The sequence below is a fragment of the Clytia hemisphaerica genome, unplaced genomic scaffold (genome assembly GCF_902728285.1).
Source record: "Clytia hemisphaerica strain Z4C2 unplaced genomic scaffold, Clytia hemisphaerica genome assembly, whole genome shotgun sequence".
NCBI classification, from domain to species: Eukaryota; Metazoa; Cnidaria; class Hydrozoa; order Leptothecata; family Clytiidae; genus Clytia; species Clytia hemisphaerica.
This window is the reverse complement of record NW_027104315.1, coordinates 390,667-415,005: the sequence shown is the minus strand read 5'-3', so window position 1 is coordinate 415,005 and position 24,339 is coordinate 390,667. Positions and strand designations below refer to the sequence as shown.

General features: G+C 35.3%; 4 protein-coding genes across 7 annotated transcripts in view; 1 reads left to right on the top strand and 3 right to left on the bottom strand.

Moving 5' to 3' along the window:
• Window positions 1–1,189: 1,189 nt before the first annotated feature.
• Window positions 1,190–9,124, top strand: LOC136817588 (neurexin-1-like). Of its 2 annotated transcripts, none has more exons than XM_067073916.1 (8): window positions 1,190–1,789; window positions 3,615–3,829; window positions 4,435–4,641; window positions 5,117–5,222; window positions 5,756–5,915; window positions 6,521–6,638; window positions 7,670–7,737; window positions 8,335–9,124. In XM_067073916.1, exons 1-8 carry the CDS (start codon window positions 1,275–1,277, stop codon window positions 8,602–8,604), a joined length of 1,659 nt encoding a protein of 552 aa, XP_066930017.1. In that variant the 5' UTR covers window positions 1,190–1,274; the 3' UTR covers window positions 8,605–9,124. The 2 variants fall into 2 exon arrangements, with proteins under 2 accessions (XP_066930017.1, XP_066930016.1); XM_067073915.1 differs by having other exon boundaries at window positions 3,612–3,829.
• A 756-nt stretch (window positions 9,125–9,880) lies between these two features.
• On the bottom strand, window positions 9,881–18,264 carry LOC136817587 (periostin-like). The gene is made up of 6 exons (XM_067073914.1): window positions 17,764–18,264; window positions 17,239–17,472; window positions 16,599–16,831; window positions 12,659–12,884; window positions 11,564–11,883; window positions 9,881–11,074 (listed from the first exon to the last, which is right to left on the bottom strand). The coding sequence occupies exons 1-6, from the start codon at window positions 17,993–17,995 to the stop codon at window positions 10,442–10,444; spliced, it is 1,878 nt and encodes a 625-aa protein (XP_066930015.1). The 5' UTR covers window positions 17,996–18,264; the 3' UTR covers window positions 9,881–10,441.
• Window positions 18,265–18,287: 23 nt separating this feature from the next.
• Window positions 18,288–22,167, bottom strand: LOC136817589 (uncharacterized). Its single transcript, XM_067073917.1, has 4 exons — window positions 21,813–22,167; window positions 20,742–20,940; window positions 19,641–19,939; window positions 18,288–19,325 (listed from the first exon to the last, which is right to left on the bottom strand). The coding sequence occupies exons 1-4, from the start codon at window positions 22,165–22,167 to the stop codon at window positions 19,162–19,164; spliced, it is 1,017 nt and encodes a 338-aa protein (XP_066930018.1). The 3' UTR covers window positions 18,288–19,161.
• The window catches only part of LOC136817586 (von Willebrand factor D and EGF domain-containing protein-like), a 48,877-nt gene continuing 46,651 nt past the window's right edge, over window positions 22,114–24,339 (bottom strand). For all 3 annotated transcript variants that reach the window (XM_067073911.1, XM_067073912.1, XM_067073913.1), the window contains one exon: window positions 22,114–22,202. In XM_067073911.1, coding sequence (XP_066930012.1) covers window positions 22,191–22,202 — 12 coding nt within the window. In that variant the 3' untranslated portion in view covers window positions 22,114–22,190. The remainder of the gene's footprint in view (window positions 22,203–24,339) is intronic.

The window sequence follows — 24,339 nt, the reverse complement described above, 5'->3', positions numbered from 1 at the left end:
TTTTCGTGAGGACTAAATTTCACGAAAAGGGCCAAAATTATCCAAAAAATTGATCCACGTGAAATATAACCAACAAAAAAGTAACTTTGATCTTTATAAGTTATGACCTCTCAACGGGAGTAAAAAAGGCTTATTAACCAATTTTCAAGAGTACAAATGACATTGAGATAGTGATCTCATGGAATAGTAGAAAGGTTATCATGGTGTAATTACCGTATCTAAGCAAGTTTGTCAGTAGTGAAGAGTTTGTTCGTATTTTGAAAATGATTTCTGCTGTAGACGCGAAGAGATGTGTGATGGAGACGGATTAAAGTTTAGTATGGAAATTGTAGTTTGTAGTTTACTGAAGCGTTACAACTTTTTCACATCCTTTGATTAAAAGTTATTAATAGTTTTACATTTCATTAAGCCGCAGTGCTAGGTATTTTCATATTGTCATATTCAAAAAAATTTTCAATCCAACACCGCTTTTTAGGTGACCAATGAGTGTGGTTCCTTTCGAATTTTAAAAACCTTATTAAACATCTTTAGAACTAGTTTGATCTTGTCCAGAACTGAAATTCCAATGCATTGGTTGTGCTTGGGTTTATTGTTTTGTCAAGGATGAACTTGTTACAAGGTTGATAATTTAAGGTGGTAAAATTATAGTACAGTCGCCAATTGAAGTGAGGAAAGTTGAACATAGTTGTGATTTAAGTTGGAGTACTTTTTGAAAAGAAAATTGACAAACTTTGGTATGATTAAGTTACCGCTAATTAAAATTACATTTTGTCATTTGTGTGGTAAGGTTTACATAGAAGGTAATTAAGCCATTGAGATCTGATTTATTTTTCTTCGGCGATTGGTGTATTGGTTACCTTTCTCAGGTATAAACGTGAAAATATATTTGAGAGTGGATTTAACCTGCAATAGAAAAGTGTCTTAAAGATTATGTGATAGATGACAAATTAAATGAGGCTCTAGCAGTTAACATGATGGCGCGATTACAATGCCAATCTGCGTGATCAAAAATTTTGCGAGGTGCGTGGCTAGCTATTCAGGCTAAAATAGTCGTGCATGATGGTTAATTTAGCAACTTTTGTAATTAATAGCGATGAGACTAAAATTAATTTGCGTGTTGGTATGACTAGAAAGGCCACTGGGAACCTGGTAAATGGTACTTCTGGTTAAATAATCACGTTCTTTAAACTAATTCCTATAAAATGCTACATTTATTTAGACCAAAATACTTTCCTATAAAATAATCACAACACCAACAAAACAATTTCACCGACATGAGGCTGGAGCTGATATCCTTGCTACTCTCCAACCTTTTTACACTTTGTAATTCTTACACTTTTATGGACAAAAACAAATCATTTCTTCAATATAAACAATGGAATATGGATCAAACGGGAACACTGAGTTTCAAGTTCAAAACATTAAACACATATGGACTTATCTTATACAGTGATACAAGTGAGACGTCCGAATACACGGAAAGTTATATCGCTATGAAATTAATTTACGGACAGCTAGAAGTCACCATACAAATGGGCGCTGATGATTATCGATCTAATAGAAGAGTTAAACTCGGATCAAATCTAAATGATTTAGAATGGCATACTGTAGAAATACAACGCGACGCTGACCATCGTCAAGTGACACACGTGCGGCTTGATTCGGAAGCGCAAAGTCTTTTTAACGATGGTGAACATGATCGTATGTTTTTAAATTCTGGTCTCTTTTTTGGTGGATTACCGCAGAAAATTGATAACATTGTGGATGGGAGTTGGGAACTAGAGCCAAGGTAATACCTGTTCAGCGTTTAGCTGTTTTTACCTTTTTTTCTGTTTCATCTGACTTGATTTTAAGGAAATTTCAACTTATTATTTCTCAATAAGTCAGCAATTTCAGTCAGTTTTTACTTATTTATTAGCCTATAGAAATCTAAGCTAGTTTGATTCAGTCACTAGGATAAATTTGATGGCAAGTTGTGAGTGAATAACATTATTCCAAGGAAAACTCCGTAAATATAAAAAATCTTTAAAGCGCCGAAAATGCTCTATCGCCATAGGCCGTTTGTTTTAGCATTGTGAATACGGGCTTAGTTAACCAGACTACTCATTTATAGTCAATAAATTAAAATTATTAAAATGAAAATCCATAATAGTAATTGATTCGTAAATTTATAGCAAGCACAGGATGAATTATGCGATATTTTCGTCTCTCTAACGATGCATTTTAGTCTCGAAATCCTAGTTTCAAAAGGGATCAATTTATCCTATACGTCCTCCTTTGATGAACCGCTATCGGATCAGTTTAAAATCATAAGAAGCTCTTGATGAAATCAAGTCCTGACATTACTTGATAACATCTTGTAGGACAGATAAAGCTAAGAGGACTTTAAACTCTTATTCTAATTATTACTATTGTTCTTCAGGTTCTAATTAGTGACATGGAAGTTTAGTAGCTCTGCAAAAATATCAAAATTCAATTTGTCTTTAGTTAAAATACTATATTTGGGTAAATTTTCCATGTGAAAAGGCTATATTATTTTACCATCCGATAAAGTAAAATAATCAAACAGCTTTTCTAGATATTTTTAAGACTGTAAATACACCCTTTTTATACAAGAACAATTTTATAAGAATATCGAGGCCCAAAAAAATTCAAAAATAAGAACAATCTAAGAATACCTGGAATTGAATGGATTTAGGGGTCAAACAAGTAAAAATAAAGGTATTAGATAGAAATTCAAAAATTTGTCATCGAAAGGAGGGGAGGTCGGAAAACATGAAAAGAAATCATAACAGGATAACAAGATAATTATATACAACATCTATTACATCATAACATACAATCATATTACATCATAATATACAAAAGCCTAATATCTGATAATCTTGTAACAAGGAAACGCTATAAAATAAGATTAATTCAAAAGCCTTTGTTTATGTAGACTCCGCCAAGCAATTTTTGATAGCTAATTTTTAATAGCCCAAATAAAATTAAACTGGATTTGTAGGAAAATCTATTCAGGATATTATGTAGGTAATGTAATCTATTTTGAGACTATTACCTACTTTGGATAATAGAATATTCGCAGAATTATGTTCTCAGAAAAAAATGCATCACAAGAATGTTGACTCATTTTTTTCGAATTCTCATTTCGAGATTTCAATTTCAAAATTTCAAAAACTTTAAAATAGATCATGATCATTCAATTTTGTTGATAAATATAATCTTAAATGGTATAAGGTAAAAGGCTGCTAATATTTCTTTAGATGAAACATAAATTTTAACTTGTCACCCTTTTTTCTCTATTTTTAGCAAACTTTAAGAATGCCGCATTTCAAAATTTTAACAAACTTTTAAATTCATTTTCGTTGGTTTATTTTTTTTCTCGTTATTTTATTCAACAATTTTCATTTCATTATTAAATTAACAACCTACTAAAACTCGACTAATTATTAACCCCTTGGTCATCAAGAATCATATGACTATCCTTGGACCAATCAGAAGCCAAGAAAACCACTTAAAGAACCAATGAAAACCAGGTATTAACAAACACGACTAACATTATTGCAAGATTTCTATATGCTCATTTTGCTTTTTCTATTCAAATAAAGCAGGCTAGTGGGTTGCATTGAAGAAGTGAAATACAAATCAGGGGCTAATGAGACTTTCACAGAAGGTGAACTTTTAGCCTCTGATGAAGTGAAACCAGGCTGTATGAATGCTTGTCAGGAAAATGTTTGTCCGAATGGAGGGAAATGTATCAATTATTTCACGGAATACCGATGTGATTGTATTGGAACTGGATTTACAGGACCTTCTTGTCAAAAAGGTACCTCCTTGTCATACATATATTCATATGCTACTGTTATGCAACTTTTCTGTAGGAGGGGATGCAACTAGGATTTAACCAGGATTTGAGAATATCGGGTATGTGTGGACTCAAAAAAATTCCTGAGCTCAAAGAGTATTTTTTTTACTTTTCATGGTTTTCGTACCTTTAGATACAAAAAGGGAAAATATCGTACCTTAGAGAAATAATTTTAACTTTTTTGTTGTTTTTATAGCCCTTAGTATAGAGAGACTTTAAGAAGGTAAAAAACCCATACCGTCCGCACATACTAAGCACCTATTTTTTCCTAAGTACCTTATCGGGGAAAACTTCGTCGGGGAAAAGTCACGAAATTTTGGACAAGTGACGAATATTTTCCCCGACGAAAATTTTCCCCGGCCTTAATGCGTTTACCAACTACCAGCAAGTGACGAATTTTTCCCTGACGAAAATTTTCCCCGACAAAGTTTTCCCCGCTAAGGTACCCTCTCTCCCCTGAGAGCAAGCTTTTCTAAAACACGTTCGTTCGTTCGTTCACTCATTCTATATTCAATACTTCAATTCTATTCTCATGGTATAAAAAATGTTCTTTCCAATTCGTACAGAGGCTGACATCATCTCATTCGACGGTAACACTAGGCTGGAAATTAATGTTCCACCTAGCCTACGATCGACAACGAACAATCAGATCGCGTTGCGTTTCAAGACACGAGAATCAAATGGTCTTATCATGGCAGCGTGGTCGAAGAATGATCACCTTATGATTGAATTGAAAAACACCATCATTCAATTGAGTATTGATCTAGGAGGAGGTTGGTCTTTTTTTGTCAAGCCATATATTTTGCAGATAGATACAGATTTTACGTAGATAACCCAGTAAGCTAGGACTTTTAGACTTCTATAGTTCTGTTGGAACTATAGTCTATACTCATTATCAACATCCTCCGATCTAGGTCTAGGTCCCTATGTCGGGAAACAAACAAACCCCCCTCCACAAATCGCGATCAGCCATTGTAATACCCATTTCATCGAAAATCGCTGTTTCCCATTTCTCCAAGGGATGTTAGTTTTCTCGAGTTTCTTGGGACAGGACACCAAAGTAAAATATCGGAAAAAATTTCATTTTTGCATGCATAATACAATTATAGTTTCCATGGAATTTCATCCTCAGTTGTTTTTGCTATTAAAACACCCAAAGTTACATTACTTGATCGAAACTTCGATTCTGTGCCTCAAAATTCTGTGCCTCAAAATTGTTACAAACTGACATTGTTATTTACTTTGCAGGTTATCACGTGTTCCGAGTAAACGATCAATCATTCAGCGATGGGTTGTGGCATTTGATTGAGATCACACGAAAAGGACGAGATGTCTATTTAGTCGTTGATAGAAAGTAAGTGTTTGATGCTGGAGCATAACAAGTGTTCTCCGCTTACGTAAAAATCTTTCATTCCTTGCAGAATTCAAATTCCAAACAGCCATAACGGAGGCGAAACCACTTTTGGACTGCGTGATTTTTCGATTCAATTTGTAAGTTTCTACATCTTTACATCTTAAACATTTGATCGTTTCTGATAGCAAAAGCACATATCATCATATACACCTTTTCGACTGTAGTCGCGCGGTCAGGCGTGTGCCACTTTTTTTTATCTAATTACCCCCTAAACTCGATTCAATCCTTTTTTTGCACCTTTTTCTATTGTCTGTGGGCGCGAAAAAAAGACAGGGACGGTTTTAGGGTGGTAAAATGGACAAAAAAATGCCCGCACGGCAATTGTTGGCTACGGTCGAAAAGGTGTATTGCATCGGCCAGACTACTTGTAACGTGGTGGGTATTTTATTATATTGTTGTTTTATACGGGTAACACTGCACTGCAATACAATTCCTAGTTTTCAAATTCCGACTCTTGATTTCTTTTACTGCAGATATTTCATGGACCGTTCGACGAGTGGTCAATTCAGTAAATTCGATCTACGAGAGAAATTATACATTGGTGGCCACCCAGATGTCAAAGGTTTGGGTGATATCAACAGTAATAGTGGAACTAACTTCAAAGGATGTATACAACAAGTCTATTTCAATGAAGTAAGTTAGGTCACTGTTAATATGAATGCAGGAAGGCGTCCCGGCTCGTCTTCCAAATCGCAAATGTTCTGCCCAGTTAAAAGATTGGCTTTGTTGCCTCACTGTTTTCCAAAAGTCATAGTTTCAAAAAAATTAGCGTCTCTATCAACTAACGATTGTAAACCGCAGATTTATAAAGCCCAAAGGGCTAGATGTCTTAAGCCATCGCAGGCAAAAAAAGATTTAACATCGGAAAAAATATTTTTGCTATCATTTTCGAAAACCCGCGAAGCTTCTGGTTCGAGCGCTGAAATTCTATTGTAATGTCACGTGACCTAGGTAGGATTTCCTACCTAACCACGGCACACTTTTCGGCCGAAGTACAACATCTAGCCCTTCGGGCTTTATAAATCTATGTTGTAAACTCCACCCATATATAATTCCATGTTTACAATCCCTTTAACGAACGATACATACAGTACCCAGCTGGCACACAACGTCGTTTCAACGTCCATCTAATGCTTCCAACGTCCATATAACGTTAGATGGACGTTGAAACAACGTTGTCTACATTTACAACTTCCGGATTAGATGAATCTTTAACCTTTTATCTTTATCTTTCATAGCTGAACATCATTTACAAAGTATTACACACAACAAATCAAGCTTATTATTTGAACGGTACAAAAATCACTAATTGTAGTGTGACCAAGGCCAAGAAGATTGTGGTGAGAGGAAATAAAGGTAAGTGAAACCAGGGAGTTTGAGATTCATTTTTATCGATTATTTAATGTAGGATGGCTTGTAAACGTTTTCATTCCCGGAGAAACATTCCTGGCGCATTTCCGGGATCTTTCCGCTGTTTTTTTTTCACACCAGCAAAAATAGTATTTTTTCGTGCGACAGCGTATGGAAAAAACTTCAAATTCGCCTAACAAATTTAAGTAATTTTTCACCTACCCAGAGTCTCAGTCTCTTTCCGTTGTAAATTGGTTTTAAAAAATGTTTTTGAATGTAAAAAAGAATTTGCAAGTGTTCAATAGCGAGGTTAAGCACGGCTTTATTTTGACCGTAAAGTGCGATACCGTAGGCCTGTACATAACTTGCCAAAGCAAACCATGCAAGTGAAATCTTATGTACAGGCTCTACGATATCGCATTGAGCGGTCTAAATAAACACTTGCCTAACCTCGCTAATTAGTTTTTAAGACACGTGAGATTTGCTTATAAAACACGTGTATCTAGCCGTAATTCTTGGTGGAGAATTTCTCTAATGATAGAAAATCTTAATTATAGTTATTAAAGGGGCAATTTACGCTTTGAAATAATGCACTTGATTCGAATCTAATGTAATGAAATTTATAATTGATGAAACCATCATCTTATTTTATTGGCCCTCCTAAATGAAAAAACCCTTAAAACTTGAGAAGTTGGTAAAAAGTTATCAGAAATGTCAAATGATGTCAAAAGTCATTGCCTGTGAGAAAATTAACACAACGGCTTTGACGAAAATCCTTCGTGGTAAACTCCTGACTCCTGTTATATAGGCTTAAATAGGTGCTGAGTATATGCAGCCAGTCAGGGCCTATACTTTAACCTTCCCCGACTCACTCTAAACAATAAACCCCTCCCCTAAGGTTCTGGATCCCCCCTTTTTGGTTCTCATCTAGGGCACGAATGCCATGTATTTAAAGCCAGCCCTGGTACATCTCAGGTATATCGGGGCACTCTACAAATAGTTTGTTCAGTTATTCAGCAATTTTTTTATATTTCCAGACAATAAAATCAGCGAGAGTGCCAAACCAAGTGAAGAAAAATCTCCAACTGCTTCTTCAAATTCCAAGGTAATTAAATTTTTTTCTTATCCTAAAGTATCCTAGAAACCTAAGCTAGTTTGATTCAGTCGCTATGATAAATCTGATGGTAAGTTGTGACTGAATAACAGTATTCCAAGGCAAACTTAAAATCCGTAAATATAAAAAATCTTTAAAACGCCGAAAATGCTATATTGCCATTAGCTATCCTAACAGCGTTTCTTCCATAAATTGATATCATTTCATTAAGTGCTCCTGGTATCATATGAGATCACTCAATTTTTACAGTCTTATACCGCCCAGTATTTTTAACACCGCCAGGTTAATAACATTGTTTTTATGATACATACAGGGGCCTCGGCTCCACTTTAAAAGTGATAGGACCATGATATACCGACGAAGAAGGCGCCATGGTTGGCGCCGACGGGGGGAGCAAAATTTGGCTTGATTAGTAAATTTTTTTTTTTACTTTGAAAAAATGTGGTCGGACCAAGGCCCGACTGGCCCACTGATGCTACGGCGCCTGACATAATTTAAAAAAGAGCCGAATATTTAGTTTTCCAAAATAAGAAGGAATATGAATTTGTAACTGACAGTTAATGGTTTACTTTCTAATTTGTTTTTCAGGTATCTAAAAAGCACGTCGATGACGAAAGCAAAACGTTAAGTAAAAATTCAGTCACGTGGATAGTTGTTGGGTTAGTGTGCGGAACGCTTGTCTTAATCGTAACCGTTATCGTGATAGTACACAATGTCAAGCACCGATATAGCGGAGTGTTTTTATCCTCCCACGTTAAAGAACAATATCAAAAACAATTGACGCCCGATGGCGCAGGAACTTTATTGTTTCAACCAAGAAATGGAGGGCGGATTGTTATAGAACCACATCTGGTGTAAACGAGGCGGAGAAGTAGCACCCTTACGCCCTTTATGCATGGGTAGGCGGATTCAAAGATGAATTGTTGGAAGTAGTTGGCGATACTAAAGAATCCTGAGGTTGACCAAAATTTGACAATCTTTTAAAATCATTGTGATTAACACTTTTAGCCTACTTTGCTTAAATCCACACACTTGTGAACAGTAAAGCATTCAACATTATCACGACTCAGGTTTTGGACGTAGAAACTCTCAAGGGGTTTTAACAACACAAATTATTATACGGAAGCGGGATAACATATTGCCTATTGAAGATAATCTAATTCGAATTTTTCTGAAATTCGAACATTCTGGAATGTGCTTTGAAATACTTCATGAAATCATTCTCTAATTCGGATCAGATTCTCTGTTCTTGAAAATCGAATTCGAGACAGGCAGCTATCAGTTTGCTTAGGGCGAAATTGATATGAAAACACAGCGTAAACACGGTACAATGATGTCTAACATCAATGACAAAGGATATGTCACAAGTAACTTGAAATATAAAAAACTCGAATATTTGAAGGTTTGGTTTTTATAAGATTTTGATCAGTGAAACATTGAATATGAAGTTGAAGTGGAGAAGAGACACAAGCACCGACCAATCATTATATTGGAATTTGGAAAACAATTAATTGTGCAAAAATTTCATTTTTAAAGTTGAGTTACATTTATTTTCAATATTCCCAATTCAGATTTTAGTTATAAGCGTACCCACTCGAATACAACTTTTCGACCGTTACCGCCAATTACCGCGCGGACAATTTTTGTCCGTTTTACCCAATGAAGTATAAGCCCGAAGGGCTAGAATCGAATCTCTAACCTTTCTCAGGCAAGAAAAAGTGAAGACTTAAAATATGCGTCGTATTTTTGACGACAGAGTTGATCTAGCAATTTTTTTGTTTTGATGTGATATTTTTTTTCGAAATTTAGCATTAAATTTTAGTTCCAATCTGCCATTTGTGTAAAAATTAGGCGGACCGTGTTAGGCCACGCAACTTTGGTAGAATTTGTTGGCTTCAAATCCTACCAAGGAGATTCAATTCTAGCCCTTCGGGCTTAAACTTCATTGGTTTTACCACCCTAAAACCGTCCCAGTCTTTTTTTCGCACATAAGACAACAGAGAAAAGCGTAAAAAAAGGATTGAATCGCGACTACGGTAGAAAATGTGTATAGAATTTTGACTCCAACTCTTCAATAATTTTGAAAGAATCGATTTCGAAATATGAAGTAATACCGGTTTGATGAACTGACACTTAATTAATTTTAATTAAAGAATAGAAGTTTTTAAAATGAAAAGATTAATGTATTATATATCTTAGTATTTAAGCTGGACATTTTTATATACAAAAATTGCTATACATATTATACTCTAACCAAAAATTATCACTTAAATTTAATATCTATCAAAATTATTTCATTTTATTGACCCATGCCATGGTTGGCCCTTTTACTTTTGAACTCTAAGGTTTCGCAGGCCAGGTGGAACAACCGTAAAAGTGGAGGACTCAAAGCGAGATAAAATTCGCCAGGAACTTAACTGGAGATAAAAAGTTTATTTTGCTCAGAAGTGGGGAGGCTGAAGTCTCCCCAGCTTCCCGCTTCTACTGGGGCTGTTTCGAGTAGTAAAGTCAATTATAATTCAGATATTGTATTGTATTTTTCGTTTTGAAAATTCATCGGTTCCCTCAAAAAAAAGTTTCATCATATTCAGAACTTTACAGACCAGTCTGTAAAATACACAATGAACCCCTCGAACAAATAGACTTTATCGGCCATCGAAGAAGTGTCCGTTAATAAGTGAGCAATCTATTCGACTCAATTATCTTTCCAACGTTTTTGTAAAGATTTCCACATCTCTTTTGTAACTTGTACTTTCGATTTCCCATCGAACACTGAATCAACCAATTGGATTACTCCATTTCTGGTCACGTGATTTAATTGAACCAATGAGGACTTGAATTCCTCAATGAAATACGGTGTCAAGTATCCCTCTAGTTTTTCTCGTTTCCTCAATGTCAAAATCCGTGTTTCCCGATCGGAACTGGACCCTAAAATCGGGAAATTACCCGATTTTATTGGAATAGCTGGCTGATTGTCGTCTTCTAATATAATCAAAGGTTGAGTGACATAATGTTGATTCCGGATTAGAATTTCCAACTTTTGAATAGCATCGGTTTCATTGACCGGGTTCTGTTGGTAGAAAAAGGCTTTCACAGCTTGATTTGTCGGTAAGAACAATGTATAGGCTTTATCTTCATTTTCCAAAACTTGTCTAAACTCTTCACTGAATTTGTCATACATCTTTGATATCAGTCTCAAACTTCGAATATCATTGATGACGTCATAGGTTGTTATTTCAGGGGGTATGAGAACTTTGTTGATGAGGTGACAAATGCCGTTTAAAGCCATTTGATTGTTATTAATTATCCGTGATTTTTGAATGCTTCCCTAGTAAAATGAGAACATTCTAATTAATCATGAGAATGCAATTCATGATATTCATGACGTAATGTTTTCTACGGAAATACCCCGGTTTTAGCCAGTGGTGGTAAATTTAAACTAGACAAAAGTTGTATAAAATTTGCCACTACTGGTAAAAACCGGGGTCTTTCCGGAAAAAATATTACGTCATGAATATCATGAATCGAATATAAAATAGACGACAAACCCCCGGCATATCGATGATTTCTTCAAAGACAACAGTCGAGGAATGTTATCCCCTACATAAGTTCCAGCCCGTGTGTAGATTTTATACAGACGCTTGATTGGAAGTAATATTTACCGCAAGAAGATTTGAAAATGTAATACAAAAGCAAAGAAAGATGCTAGATTTAATCCATCATTCAGAGAAAGCAGTGCAATACGTTTAAGGCTTCGCCTTTTTTGCTTAGGAGAGGTTAAAAATTCCTGACTTGTAACTGAATATTTGTTGCTTACCATAGCTCTACTTGCAAAAAGGCGATAGTTAATCGTTCCGTTTTTTGCCACAGTTCTGTAAAATAACCTTTTGGTCATTGTCTCAGTAGAATATCGTCCTCTGACCAAATGATATTCAACAAGTAATTTCAGGTATCCGGGATCTTCTTTTAGTCTCGTTTTGGTAGCGTTGTCAAGGTCATCAAACGCTTTGTTGTTAGGGGCGAAAACAGTATAAACTTCTACCAGACTGTTCAATAATGGTAGATATCCGGCCGTTTGAACATATTGAATAAATTTGGTTGCTTTGAGATCTTTAAGTATGTCCATTAGTTTAGAATCTATGAAAATAAGAAAGCAAATTTAAAGAACGGGTGGCATATGATAGCCGTAAAAGTAAACCACACCACTGATTACTGGTATGTATTCTCTCTAAAAGTAATCAAATTTCGCCACATCCCTTTAGAGTCAGGGGTGAAAAAAGATCTGCGTAGGAGAGCAGATTTTTACGAAAAAGCACTTACCTATTCGTGGCATAAAACATAATTACTGTGTCGTTAAATCTTCTTCCATGCCTAAGCAAATGTTCCTTCACCCCTGTCTACGCTACTAGTGTGGATACCCTGAGTGCCATTTTTCAGTTAGACAGAGGTGAAGAACAATCTGCGTAGGAGAGCAGATATTTATGACAAAGCTTTATCTATTCGTGGTATAAAAAGATAATCACTGTGTCGCTTAAATCTTCTCGCCTTCACCTCTGTCTACGCTACAGCGAAGCGTGACATGCGCAGAACGGTAAATGGTAAATGCAGATTACCACAAAAATTACAAAGTTCGTGAGCCAAGTTAAAAGTTTAAATTGGTTACAAAGTCTGTCTTCCAGCTCCTTTAGGGCTGAAATTCCTCAAACTTAAAATTGAATCAAATACAGGATGCAGATGGGAAATAAAACGCAGAATGCATGTTTTTATGAGATTACCATAAAAGTTATAAAGTTGAGCCAAGTTAAAAGTTTAAATATGTTACAAAGCCTACTCCCAAAATCAAATCAAATACAAGTGGGAAACTTGATTGTGCTCGATATGTTTTATTTGTGCTATTTGCAATTATTCTTACCGATATTAGGTAGTAAAACCTCACTAACAGCATACACCCATCCTTCTCTAACTTGCTTCACAGACATAACACCCGCGCTCTCAACAAACGAATAATCTTTTGATTTTTTATCTCGGTAAAGTTCCAACGTTTGACCATTATCATTATAAACACGTGACCAACCGCTTTTATGGTAAAGTCGTCCACGACACATTGGGTGACGAATAATATGGTCGCGAAGGAAGGTCTGAAAGGAAAAAATCATTTTAAATACATAACGCACTACGGTATTAAGTAAATAAGTCTGGGATCGCAATCAGAGGTAGACAAAGGCTCCTTTTTCTATAGCTATCTTTCGAAAGGTAAATGTCCTTAGTCGCTCCACTTACCCTTGATTATTCTCTCCATTGTTGAACATTAAGAGAGGCATTAATTACCAGTTTGAAATCTTTGGTATGACCCGTCTGCTTGCACACCGTATTCGAATGCTCTACCTATGGTTCTTAACCCCTTAAGGCTGTATCTCAGGATGAGCCAGCCCATGGTTCACTTAAAGCTTTTTTATAGACTAGATGGCGTGACTAAGTGGCTCGGTAGTATATGGTGATATGTTTTTGCTTAGGCGGACTGTAAAATATCCCGCCAGATTTTCGTTGTTTTGCCAGGTAATAAAAGAATGAAGAATGTTTTCATTTGAAAATAAGTCAAATGCTCCTAGTCTACTTCACTGGACTCAGCGTCATCAAAAGTAAATATAACACAAAGTTCAGCCAAAAGTGATGAAGTGATGGTCAAATCTCCATTTTCGAAATTGTTAAGACAGCTATTCACGATCGATAAGAAAGCAAACTATTTTGATTATTGATTCAACTATAATCACCTTTTCGAGTTTTTATCACGTAACAACCTTGTATCAATCAAATACTGATTAGATAAAAAGTTTTGATCAAAAGTTTACAACTTTCTCGAATATATTAGAGTCGATATTTTTGCTATACTACTTTTTAAATATTTCCTATCTATATAGGAAATATTTGTTAAAACGGTAATTTTTCTCCTTCTTCTCCTTCAAGTCTAACGCCGGTTTTGGTCAATTTCGTGAGTTTGTACATGAGTCTCTTTTTAAATCAAGCTCCGGCGGTAAAAACAGTAGGATGTTCTTTTTTCGAGGCGGAAGACGTCATGTTTTCAAGAAACGTCTGTGATAAATATCTGTAAATATCTGCCGTTTCAGATGCGTATTGTTGATCGGACCATACTGCTTTGTTTCTAACTGCCAAAACAAAGATGGCAGGAAATAGACTACAACAACTTTTGCTCTTTCGCTACTTTTCTTTGCTTGGTTTTTATGCTTTAATGAGTTGAATTGGATCATGATTTTTGTACGATTGTCACAAGGAATGGTCGATAGTGAACTTTTCTTGGTATTCCTTTCTGGATTTGATGTTTCGTTTACATTCTGTTGGTTTGGAATGAGCTGGAATGAGAGATACAATCTCTTGCAGTCTTGGTCTTGGAAAAACAGGACATTTTATCAACTTTCACAACAAACTAACTTCAATTTTGATTGTATATTTACATAAATCATACGAAGGCAAGTGACTGTGAATAAATCTGACCATGTTATACCTGAAAAATTACATACTTGTAATGTGAAAAAAGTTTGCACCCAACGAATGCAATGCCGACAATGCAACAATGCAATGGGAATGGTTGATGAACTGATTTTAGCTAAAAATTTAAACATGGAGCAAAATTGACTGGTTAATGATTGAATTTCCCTTGGTGTTTTTATCTACAACAATGAATTAACTGCTGGTTAGTGACAGTATAGTGAAAACTCGTTGCGGTTATAAATTTCAAATTTTAAAGCTGATAACCGGATCCGGAACCGCGTGCATTTAAAACATGGAAAACTTTAGTTGTGAATTTAGACAGTCAGGCACATCCTGGCAAATGAACGGGGTGAGCATTTGCATGGGGTATTCGTCACCCAGTGTAAATGAGATAGGACGTCTCAGGCTAAAAGCGTGAAAATGAATAAAAATGAACTTCAAACTGAAAAAGGGAAAAAAGGAAGAAAACTGGGAACTTTATTTTTTCATTAAAAGTTTCTTCAATCTTCGAAGACAAAATTGACCCATGGAAAAAAAAATTCATCTATGCAGTTCCTTGAAATGAAGCAAAATATTTCCAACCCGGTTCAATTAAACTGGGTATTCGGCGCTATTACGTTACTTTCGTTTTCGACCCCGTTCATTTGCCAATGGTCGCAAGTGAAAAATACCCCGTTCATTTGCCAGGATGTGCCTGACTGTTAGAGATCTTTTGCCACGTGCGTTTTAAACGTGGAAACTTTTGTCATGAACTTGGAGATTTTCTTACCGTCAACTGCTCCCCAACTTGGGACTATCTGACTAAAACATGGGACGGCAATTTGGCCACCATTTCACCGAACCTCCAAAGTCAAAAGTCATTTAATTTGAGTTAATGAACGGCGTATTAAAAGAAAACACAATTTCTCTTTCACACTGCACTGCGTAGGCTTTTATATCAAAATATGAAAAAAATTCGTAGTGGAATACACACGAGTGTCTAGATCGAAGATGAAAAAATTAGTGACAAAATGATGGAGCGTTTGACGTCACTCGCACGGCAAGTTACACACTTGTTATTTGTTAATCCCATCGGGCGATAGGCGGTTAGGCGGCGGGCGTTCTCTAATTCTCCAATCAAGTTATTGTGAAATGTTATGAAAGAAAGTATGATTGATAAACTTGGTTAAGTTATCAAAACAAATTTGTTGTCAAAGAGATTTAACAAGTGAGTGAAAATACAGGCCAGATATCAAACAGTCCCATGTTTCGACCAATCGTCCCAAGTTAAAGCAGTTGACGGTATGTACATTTAAAACGTGGAAACTTTTGTGATAAATTTGGAGATTTTCTTACTCGTGCATTCAAAACGTGGAAAACTTTTGTTGTGAACACGACATTTTCTTCCACATGCATTTAAAAAATGAAGAAAACTCAAGTGATTTCCTGGCATGACAATTTATTTTATTTTTTGAGATTTTTTTGGAAATTATGATTGTTTCCAAGTATGTGACATTTTTTGCTTTTGCTGTGACTATTTTTTGTAGCATGCTTTTGGAAATCATAAAATGGCTTCTGTTAGGGGAATTTTTTTCCTATCGATATTCTTTCAGATTATGAAATGTTTCCCAGTATATATATATAAAAATGAGATTTTTTTTTTTTTGCATTCTGTCGGAATTTATGAAATTGTTTCCCTGTTTTGAAAGATTTTTACTTTTTGGCACGTACATTATTTCAAAAAACTCCAAAAGTTAATTTTTACATTTTTTACAATATTTTATATATGAAAGTATAATACAAAATATTTCAGCTCATTTTAAAAATATATAAAATTTTCTTTGGTTTTCTTACTGTGAAATATTCTCCTTTTTGTCATTCTTTCATTTTAAATGTTTGCCCTTTTTGGCTAAATAATATTTCTGGAAATCAGCGCTTAAAATAATAATTATATAATCAGGTCTTTTGATGTGTTCAACAACACTCTACTTGGCGGTGCGACGCCGGGTGACCGCTAGTATAATACTAAAATCCATTTAAAGTCCGCCTAACGAAAATTAAAGTTCCAGCCAATTTGATTACTGCATTGTTGTTCTCAGTCGGGTTCAGCTTGGATATATTTCGTGATCCGTAGCTTTGAACCTACAGTTATCTTATGAATAATCCTGTAAATACTGGCAATTACATAAATGGAATTTTGAAATTTTTAGGGACGATGTTATCTGAGATTTAAAGCACTTTGAAATCTTTTGAGGACATCGATTATTATTTTAACATTTGTAAAGGAAATATTTATCCGCATCTTTGCGGCTCTTGTTTTATATATAAATTTGATTCTCTGCAGCAAACACCCGCAAAGTACTTACTCTTGTGTTGAGACCATTTTTGAAAATTTTATCTTTATAAGTCGTTGGTATGTTAGCAAAAGCATCATCGTATGGAGCAAAGATTGTTCCTCCAAAAGGGAACTGGAAATAGACTTGGTATCTGTCCAAAATATCCAGGAAAATTGAATGTCCACGTGTTGATTCGAGGTATTGAAACAAATCACTTGTGGGCGGAGTAAGGGCATGATTGATGATATGCACTATACTGTTGCCTGAAGGAGAAAAACGGTATAGTATAGTGCTAGGCTGTTATTAACAGAGATTAAATCCGATTTTTTCCCACCTTGATTAACTTGTATAAGCTCGCCTAAGTCATAGAGAGGAAGTCTAGCTTGGAAGTTCAGATATATATATATAGCAGAGATAAACGTAGAAATAGAAATAAAGGAAAACATGAGCATTTTGCTCTATCTAAGTGATAAATTCTAAGGAGAGTTGAGAGGCGTTCACACCTCTAACCACGGGCTCACAGTTCGAATTCCTTTCAACAATTTCTGTTCAGTCCTCAGATAGCCGGGTGGCTGTGAAACCCGTGAAAAAAATCGAATAGCTATAAAGGTCTTCCATTACTGGGCTATCGAGATAAAATATTGACTCTATCTATCTAATCAAATTATACCTAATTTCAAGTTGTGCTGTAAAACCTCTGATCCTTGAATCCAAAATCGAATTTTCTTTGTGTACCGATCATATAACCTGTTTCCATACGCTTTATCTCCGTCAAATGATACGATCGCGCGACCATCGCGGACTGAACGCGCGGTGTGAATTCCAGGATAAATATGGTATTGCATGAATCGACGCTTTTTGAAATATGTTTGATTGGTGAGATATGTTTCGCTCATGTTAAAACCTTTAAAAGCAAAAAAAGACAGGTTCGAAGAGTAACATTACAGTAAATAGAGTAAAGAAATTCCTTGTATTAATGGTACACTGTCTTGTCGGAATAGAAAAAGTCTGTTTTACGCTGTTTCTTCACCCCAACGAGTTACCTTCTAAGGCCTATAACTTTTCACAATAATTCTAAATAAAAAATAATTGCATTTCTAACAATAGGAGGTGCATCTGCTGCTGCAACAAGTATAAAGCGACCGGTGTTTAGATCAAGTTTCAAATTCACTGAGAAAAGAAAATCGTCGAATACCTTTGTCCGTTGGTATAAAAAATGTGTAATTAGCTTTTGAATACAATAATCTGAAGAAATGTATATCCATTGCCATCTTTGAAAAATGTTCGATACCGTAACTTTTGATGCTTTCTTGCAATTTCAATTCTTCTAAACATTGACGCCATGTTTTCGTTTCTGGTAACGAAATTGACGAGCTGGCCTGTGATTGGCCAATCAGAACGAAGACAAGCAAAACAATATACTTCATTCCAAATTTTTCGAAAAACAAATTCTAATTAACTATACCGAATTCTTTTGAGTTATCTATGATGCTATATTTTATCAGAGTAATCAAATTAAATTTAACAAAATTACTGTATGTTCATTGACAACCCTTCTAAGACTACATAAATTTGTAAAGCAGTCATTTAGATCATAGTAAGTAAATGTTAGAGGATTTTGCACAGTTTGATAGATATATTTTCCTCTAATACGATGATTTGTTTGGATCATGTCTAACAAGATTTGGATAAGGATTTTAAAATGAAACAACAACAATATTCAACTTTAAAAGGAAATTTTTCTCATACATCATCTTGACTAAAAGTTATGGTTCAATACACAAAGTTTAATACAAAAATTAGTTTAGTTCATTTAAAAATAAATTTTGAGATTACTAATTTTCTAATTGGTACGGAGAATCTTACAGGCACATATAAAAAATGCTTAGATCTAGAATGTTTAATCTAGAGTAAATTCGGATTTATTGATCAGCAAACAAAACTTGACATAGTTAGATAAAGACACCTCGATTACTTAATCTTACATACATAAACATTATAGGGATATCTCAGATGGTTTCAGATCTTCTGCCTTCCACAGTCCTGAGCAAAACTTTATAAAATGTTTTTGCCAAACTCTTTTACAAAATCAAAACATTCAAGTTACAATTTTTTTTAATTTTAGCAAGAAAACAGTAGAATTGTAACACATCCCCTTTTCACCTTCTCCAGGACCGGTAGGATTTATTAGCCAGTGGGGGTAAAAAAAACGGACTTAAACTCGACGGAGGATCCGACATTCTCATGTTATTGTTGGGGATTTAAATTCCATCGTTTTCGAGCCAAAAAATTCACTGGGGATGGAAAAAATAGCATAATATTTTGCAGAGGCGATTGGTTTATTTGACTTTTTTTCAGTGGGGACAAAAGTTAAAGGATAATTTTCCACTTGGGATGATAATTTAGCCAATTTTCCAGTGGGAAGGGGTCCCAATGAGTTTGTGAGAAGGAGGTTTTCTAATGTAACAACAGTTTCAAATAGTCATTTCTCGACAATACATCTGAAACTATCTGCCATCTGGTTATCCCTTATTAACGCAAAAAATTAAATTATACACCATCTATCAGATGGTAGGCTGCAAGAAAGTGTTTTTTATCCAACAACAGGTTTTTCTGGCATTCCACTTTGAGGTTTGAAGAAAAACTTTTTGACGATGGCAACACAAAGAACCAAAGCAACAACACCACAAACGACAATGATTGCCATCTTTTCAGTGTGATCGAGACCTGCTTCATCGCCAGATACTTTGGCAAGGCCTTTGTGTAGAATAAATAAAACAATAACATCAGAGTTGACTAAAGTTATAGTCCGGGAGCTGGGGAACAGTCACGAAATATGCATCAGTAAAAGGCACGATAAGTACATAGTACGTATTTAAATTATGACAGATTTAATAATGACATTGGGCCTTTTCATAAATCATTATGAGTGCAACAACTGCCTTGAAAACATTATTTAGCGGAAAAATCTCAGAAAAGTCAGTGGAAACTTAATACAGGAAATGAAGTATCACTCAAATCGACAATTTACAACATGTAAGAAGAGAAATAATGAGAGAGAGAGCGACATACCTATACCTGGTCTTTCAACAAGGAAAATGGGATCACTCTTCAGCGAAGTTTCGCTCAAAACATCTTTCTCCTCTTCATCTTCATCATTTCTTCGTTTTCGTCTGACGGTAGTTTGTCCACATCTCTTACATTCATCTGTCAGTTGATCAAAAGGATTATTTCGACAAACCAAAACTCGACAGGTGATTACAATACCGTCAGAATTTCCAAAATATCTGAAAGCTTCCATTTCCCACGAGAACATGTGTGTTTGTTGATTGGACGATGTGATCGCGAGTGTTTCATCATCACCTACACATCTAAAAAAATGATAAGAATATTTGGCCAATACACCTCTTCGACCGTAGTCGCGCGGTCAGACACTTGCCACTTTATTATTTGATTTACGACCCTAAACTCGATCTAATCCTTTTTTTTACACTTCCCAGCTGGCATACAACGTTGTTTTAACGTTAATCTAACGTTAAATGGACGTTGTGAACGTTAGATTAACGTTTAAACAACGTTGTGTGCCAGCTGGTTTTTTTCTATTGTCTTATAGGTGCGAAAAAAAGACTGGAACGGTTTTAGGGTGGTAAAACGGACAAAACAATGCTCACGTGGCAATTGGCGGCTACGTTAGAAAAGGTGTATTGAATGATTTCAAATCACTAACTAAGAAATAAAACCAAAGCCAAAGCAAACAGATATTTTTTTGCGGCGAAAATAGTTTACAGCCGGTAGAGCTTGACATTTTTTCAAAACTCTATCGCCAATTTTTCCGTATACTGACATTACGGTTGAAAACTCCACACATATACATTTTACCGCCGATAAACTATCCCTTTAACAGACTATAGCATCGTCTAAATGATTTTAAGGTTATTAAAGTTGGTAAAGGTTTCCGCTAAAAAAGAAATTAAGGCAAAACACTCGCGAAGGTTTTGAAACTGAACATAGCATTTCTTAGCTACCTTTTCTACCTATTGTTGTTGTTTTTCTTCATGGAGATTTTCTTCACACAATTTTTTGAGAAATTAATTTGAAATTTTATTACTTAAATCTCATCCCAAAAGAAAGGTTTTTGCGACGTTTTTGACTATACAATAAATATATGTTTACCTATCTTTAATAAGATCGTAGCGTCCTGTTCCATCCAAACGCGTAGCAAAACAATCTTGAGGAGACGTTTTCACAACTTTAGAGTTGGAAAGTAACTCCAATTCGAAATGGATTAAATCTCCAAGAAAGACCAAACCACTGATCGCTGTTTTATCGTCTTTGAAAGCACTAAATTTGAATTTGAAATCGGCGTTCTCCTCTGTTGAATAAAAAAAAAGTTTGAAATATGTACTTATTAGTGGACACTATAGCAGACACTAACCACCCTTTTCCCCGTGGTGTCCGCAAATTGGAAGTCCCACTGTATTATTGAATCAACTTTATTTTCGCCAAGTCGTGAACCCCTAGAGTACTTTTTGCCGAGTTAGTTCTTCATTAAGTTTTTCCGTAAAAAAGCCATCGTATTTTACCATTCACCTTCAGAAAAGGTAAGCATAATTGGGTACGGGGGGATATGTTGCTAGTCAGGATCCCTTTTTTAGGCTCTGAAGATATCTGGTAGGGTCCCAAATTTTACTAATTTTCAAGATGTGTATCTGGAAAGGGACGACTTTTGGTGATTTTTTACAATTTTCAGGGTGAAAATAAGAACTCCACCATCAAAGATTCCTTTGAAGTTCAAGCTTTCTTTGTAAAAAATTCTGCGTGATTCAAATATCTTTAGCCATAATTCCGAAAAACTGCAAAAACATTTGCTAAATTCCGTTTTTCCACACTAAAATTGTCTAATTTTCCATCTCCGTCAGCAGATTCAATTTCCGAAATTCCGTCAAAATTTTCGTCAAATTCCGCCACTCCGTTCGAAAAAGGGCCGATTCCACTCCTCCGTCAACCATGAAACCCCCCTGTAAAGTACCTACCTGTTTCCTCGCCAGAAGAAAGTCTCTAGTACGACATCAAGAAAACCGCTTGGAGGGCCTCATAAAAACATACATTAAAAATAAATATGCATCACAAGTATAGAAACCCGGATGGCGCCCGACGTTGTTGTATTCATCTAACGTTATATGGACGTTGTAAACATTAGATGGACGTTAAAACAACGTTGTGTGCTACAGGTAAAGTGCCTACCTGTTTCATCGTCGAGAGTCTCCTGTTCTTTAACATCGATGTTTAATTTATGTGTAACATTTCTATCAATCGAACAAGAAGCGTTATAAGTATCAATAAAATGTCGATAAACATCTAAAGATTTCATTTGTTTTCCGTACACAACTTCAACGATTTGTTTGAACACTAGTTTGTTTCCGCTCTCAAAAGCTTTGATACCACATTCACTGTAATTTGCATTCATCCATAGACGTCCATCGTATATTGAAGATGCTGAAGATGCATTTAATGTTGGGCAGTTATTATCACCATGAAATTTGACGATATAAGGTAAGGAGTGACGTGATAGGTGATCGAATTCTAAACCAATTTCCATTTTGTTTTGATAGCAGTTGAGTTTCATTGGAGATGCTATTGAAAGTTGAAATATTGAAAATGTTAAAACTTATGCATTTCTATCCATCCAGTATTTGCAGAACCTAAACACCGTAGGGGATGTGTGAATTCTTTTTTCACATTTTTCCTTTCAAGGAAAATTCCAATCCACTGATTCTCTTTTTGAAATTTTGAAATTTTTTCATTGATAAATAAAAAAACTCATGCACCTCTATCTCTGTCCGATATTCGCTTAAACACCTTAGGTCCTTAGGGGGTAAGATCAAATGTGATAATCTAGCCGAAGACTAGAGAGGAATCTTCAAAATGTTCACCACATTTCGGATTATCTGATATTCCGATGGCGTATTGGCGGCCGCCCACGCTAAAGCTCTAAAGGAGCGGTCCAATATACCATCGGAGAGAAATAGTAGTCATCCATTGATGTGCCGACATAAGTTTAGCCCTCATTTTCGGGGCCGTGCTGAACGCTCAAAAATTGTTTTTTTGAGATCTGGCGCCTCAAAAAGACCGTCAAATCACTGTCGTTAGTTACCACGTCATGAGTATGTCGGCAAAAATTACAAACAACATGGCTGATGTAATTTTCAAAAAATGTGTGCTGTTATGGTTGTTTTTGGTTTCTTTTGATGGATTTTTTTGTAGTTTAACTGTACTTATCACTCCCTGAATATTAGTTTTAGTATCCAGTGTAATTTCTGTATGTGCACCAACCCAAAAAATGTGTTTCTACCACAGAAAAGTTGATAATCAAACTTTTGTTTTTGTTTGTTTTGATGGCTGATTTTTTCTGCACTTTCTCAAATTTTATACCATTCAAAGACCAAAGAAACTAAAGCAGGTATGTTCCTATGGGCTTAGGCTTTTATCAGTAACTTTCATGTTGTTATCTATCTTAGACCGTCCTCCAAATATAACTGTTGTCCACCGGCCGACAACCGACAAACCGACAAACCGACTTCAGTTTTCCAGAACTGAAGTTTTTTGGATAAAATCTTTATTAAACTTCACAAAAGTCTTCATTGAGGGTTAGTATTCATTTTCTATAGCTTTAGTTTTTCTTTTAGTGTTATTATAGATGCTGATTATGACTTTTCTCTTCTTTCAGGCTTTTTTGTGTACAATGTTATTCATTTTTTTTGTCTGTGATCAGTTTAAGAAGGAAAATACTTATTTGAGTATTCTCCGCCCTCCTTGTGAAAAGAATGATAATATTTTGCATGATTCCTTCTCCAAAAGTTTTGTATTTGAATTTATTTCGTGAAACCTTTGGAAGTTTTTTCTGACCGAAATTTTGTCGGCCATGACACCTTCCCTATCCAAATTGCACTCGGGCCCATTTTTCTAAAAAATTACGCGGTCAGGCGAAATTCCGTAATGTATTTCTTCCAGATGTTGAAAATTTTCCCGACCTTCAGAGCTTTAGCGTGTCGGAAGAAAATTTCTACATCGGGTGCCAGATAACATTTCGGATGACAGTTTGAATTTAACACTACCCAGCTGGCACACAACGTTCATTTAACGTTATATGGACGTTGTGAATGTTAGAAAAACGTTGAAACAACGTTGTGTGTCAGCTGGGGGTATTTTTGGGCGAATTCTGGTGGTCAAAATTACATTTAAGCCAACCAACATAAGAAACAGGTGATCTGCACAACTTAAGGGCTCTGACCATAGTGAATTTTTCATAATTGCCGTGTTTAAAATGTCTTTTCTGACTGACGTAACTAACAAAACTATGGCATGTTATACATTTTCTGTTAGACAAACTATTCCTGAATCTAAAAATTTAAAAATTGCATTGAGAAAATTTGATGAAGAAGAAAATGAAGACTTTTACGAGGAAGAGTATTTCAACTTTGAAGAGCTTAGTTTCGGCGAAGAAAAAACATTTTGAAAGAAATTTCGCAGTAGATGGTGTATCTTTTACCGAACAATAAAAATTTTTGCGGAAAATTTTTGGTAATGCTCTTTGTCTCGAAATCTTCAAATTAGTGGTTTTTCATAATTTTTCATCTGGATTTTGCTTAAAAAAACAGTCATAACTTTTGACACTCTTTTAGAAAAATTTTCCGCAAAATTTGAAATAGTTCAATTCTTTGCGGACAGTGTAAAGAAATTTTGAAACAAAAAAGTTATTTACCCATTAAAA

What these genes read in the sequence shown, in the direction of transcription:
- LOC136817589 (XM_067073917.1), bottom strand. Translation starts at nt 22,167, where the DNA reads ATGGAAATTGGTTTAGAATTCGATCACCTATCACGTCACTCCTTACCT. An exon ending in GACTCTCGACGATGAAACAG is followed by an intron (nt 20,941 to 21,812) that starts GTAGGCACTTTA and finishes TTTATTCAACAG; the next exon opens with AGGAGAACGCCGATTTCAAA. An exon ending in TGTTGAAAGACCAGGTATAG is followed by an intron (nt 19,326 to 19,640) that starts GTATGTCGCTCT and finishes TTCTACACAAAG; the next exon opens with GCCTTGCCAAAGTATCTGGC.
- LOC136817588 (XM_067073915.1), top strand. Translation starts at nt 1,275, where the DNA reads ATGAGGCTGGAGCTGATATCCTTGCTACTCTCCAACCTTTTTACACTT. An exon ending in AGTTGGGAACTAGAGCCAAG is followed by an intron (nt 1,790 to 3,611) that starts GTAATACCTGTT and finishes ATTCAAATAAAG; the next exon opens with CAGGCTAGTGGGTTGCATTG. An exon ending in TGTGGTGAGAGGAAATAAAG is followed by an intron (nt 6,639 to 7,669) that starts GTAAGTGAAACC and finishes TTATATTTCCAG; the next exon opens with ACAATAAAATCAGCGAGAGT.
- LOC136817587 (XM_067073914.1), bottom strand. Translation starts at nt 17,995, where the DNA reads ATGAAGTATATTGTTTTGCTTGTCTTCGTTCTGATTGGCCAATCACAG. An exon ending in AAAATGGTCTCAACACAAGA is followed by an intron (nt 12,885 to 16,598) that starts GTAAGTACTTTG and finishes TTTTCCTTTCAG; the next exon opens with ACCTTCCTTCGCGACCATAT. An exon ending in GGTTTTACTACCTAATATCG is followed by an intron (nt 11,884 to 12,658) that starts GTAAGAATAATT and finishes TTATTTTCATAG; the next exon opens with ATTCTAAACTAATGGACATA.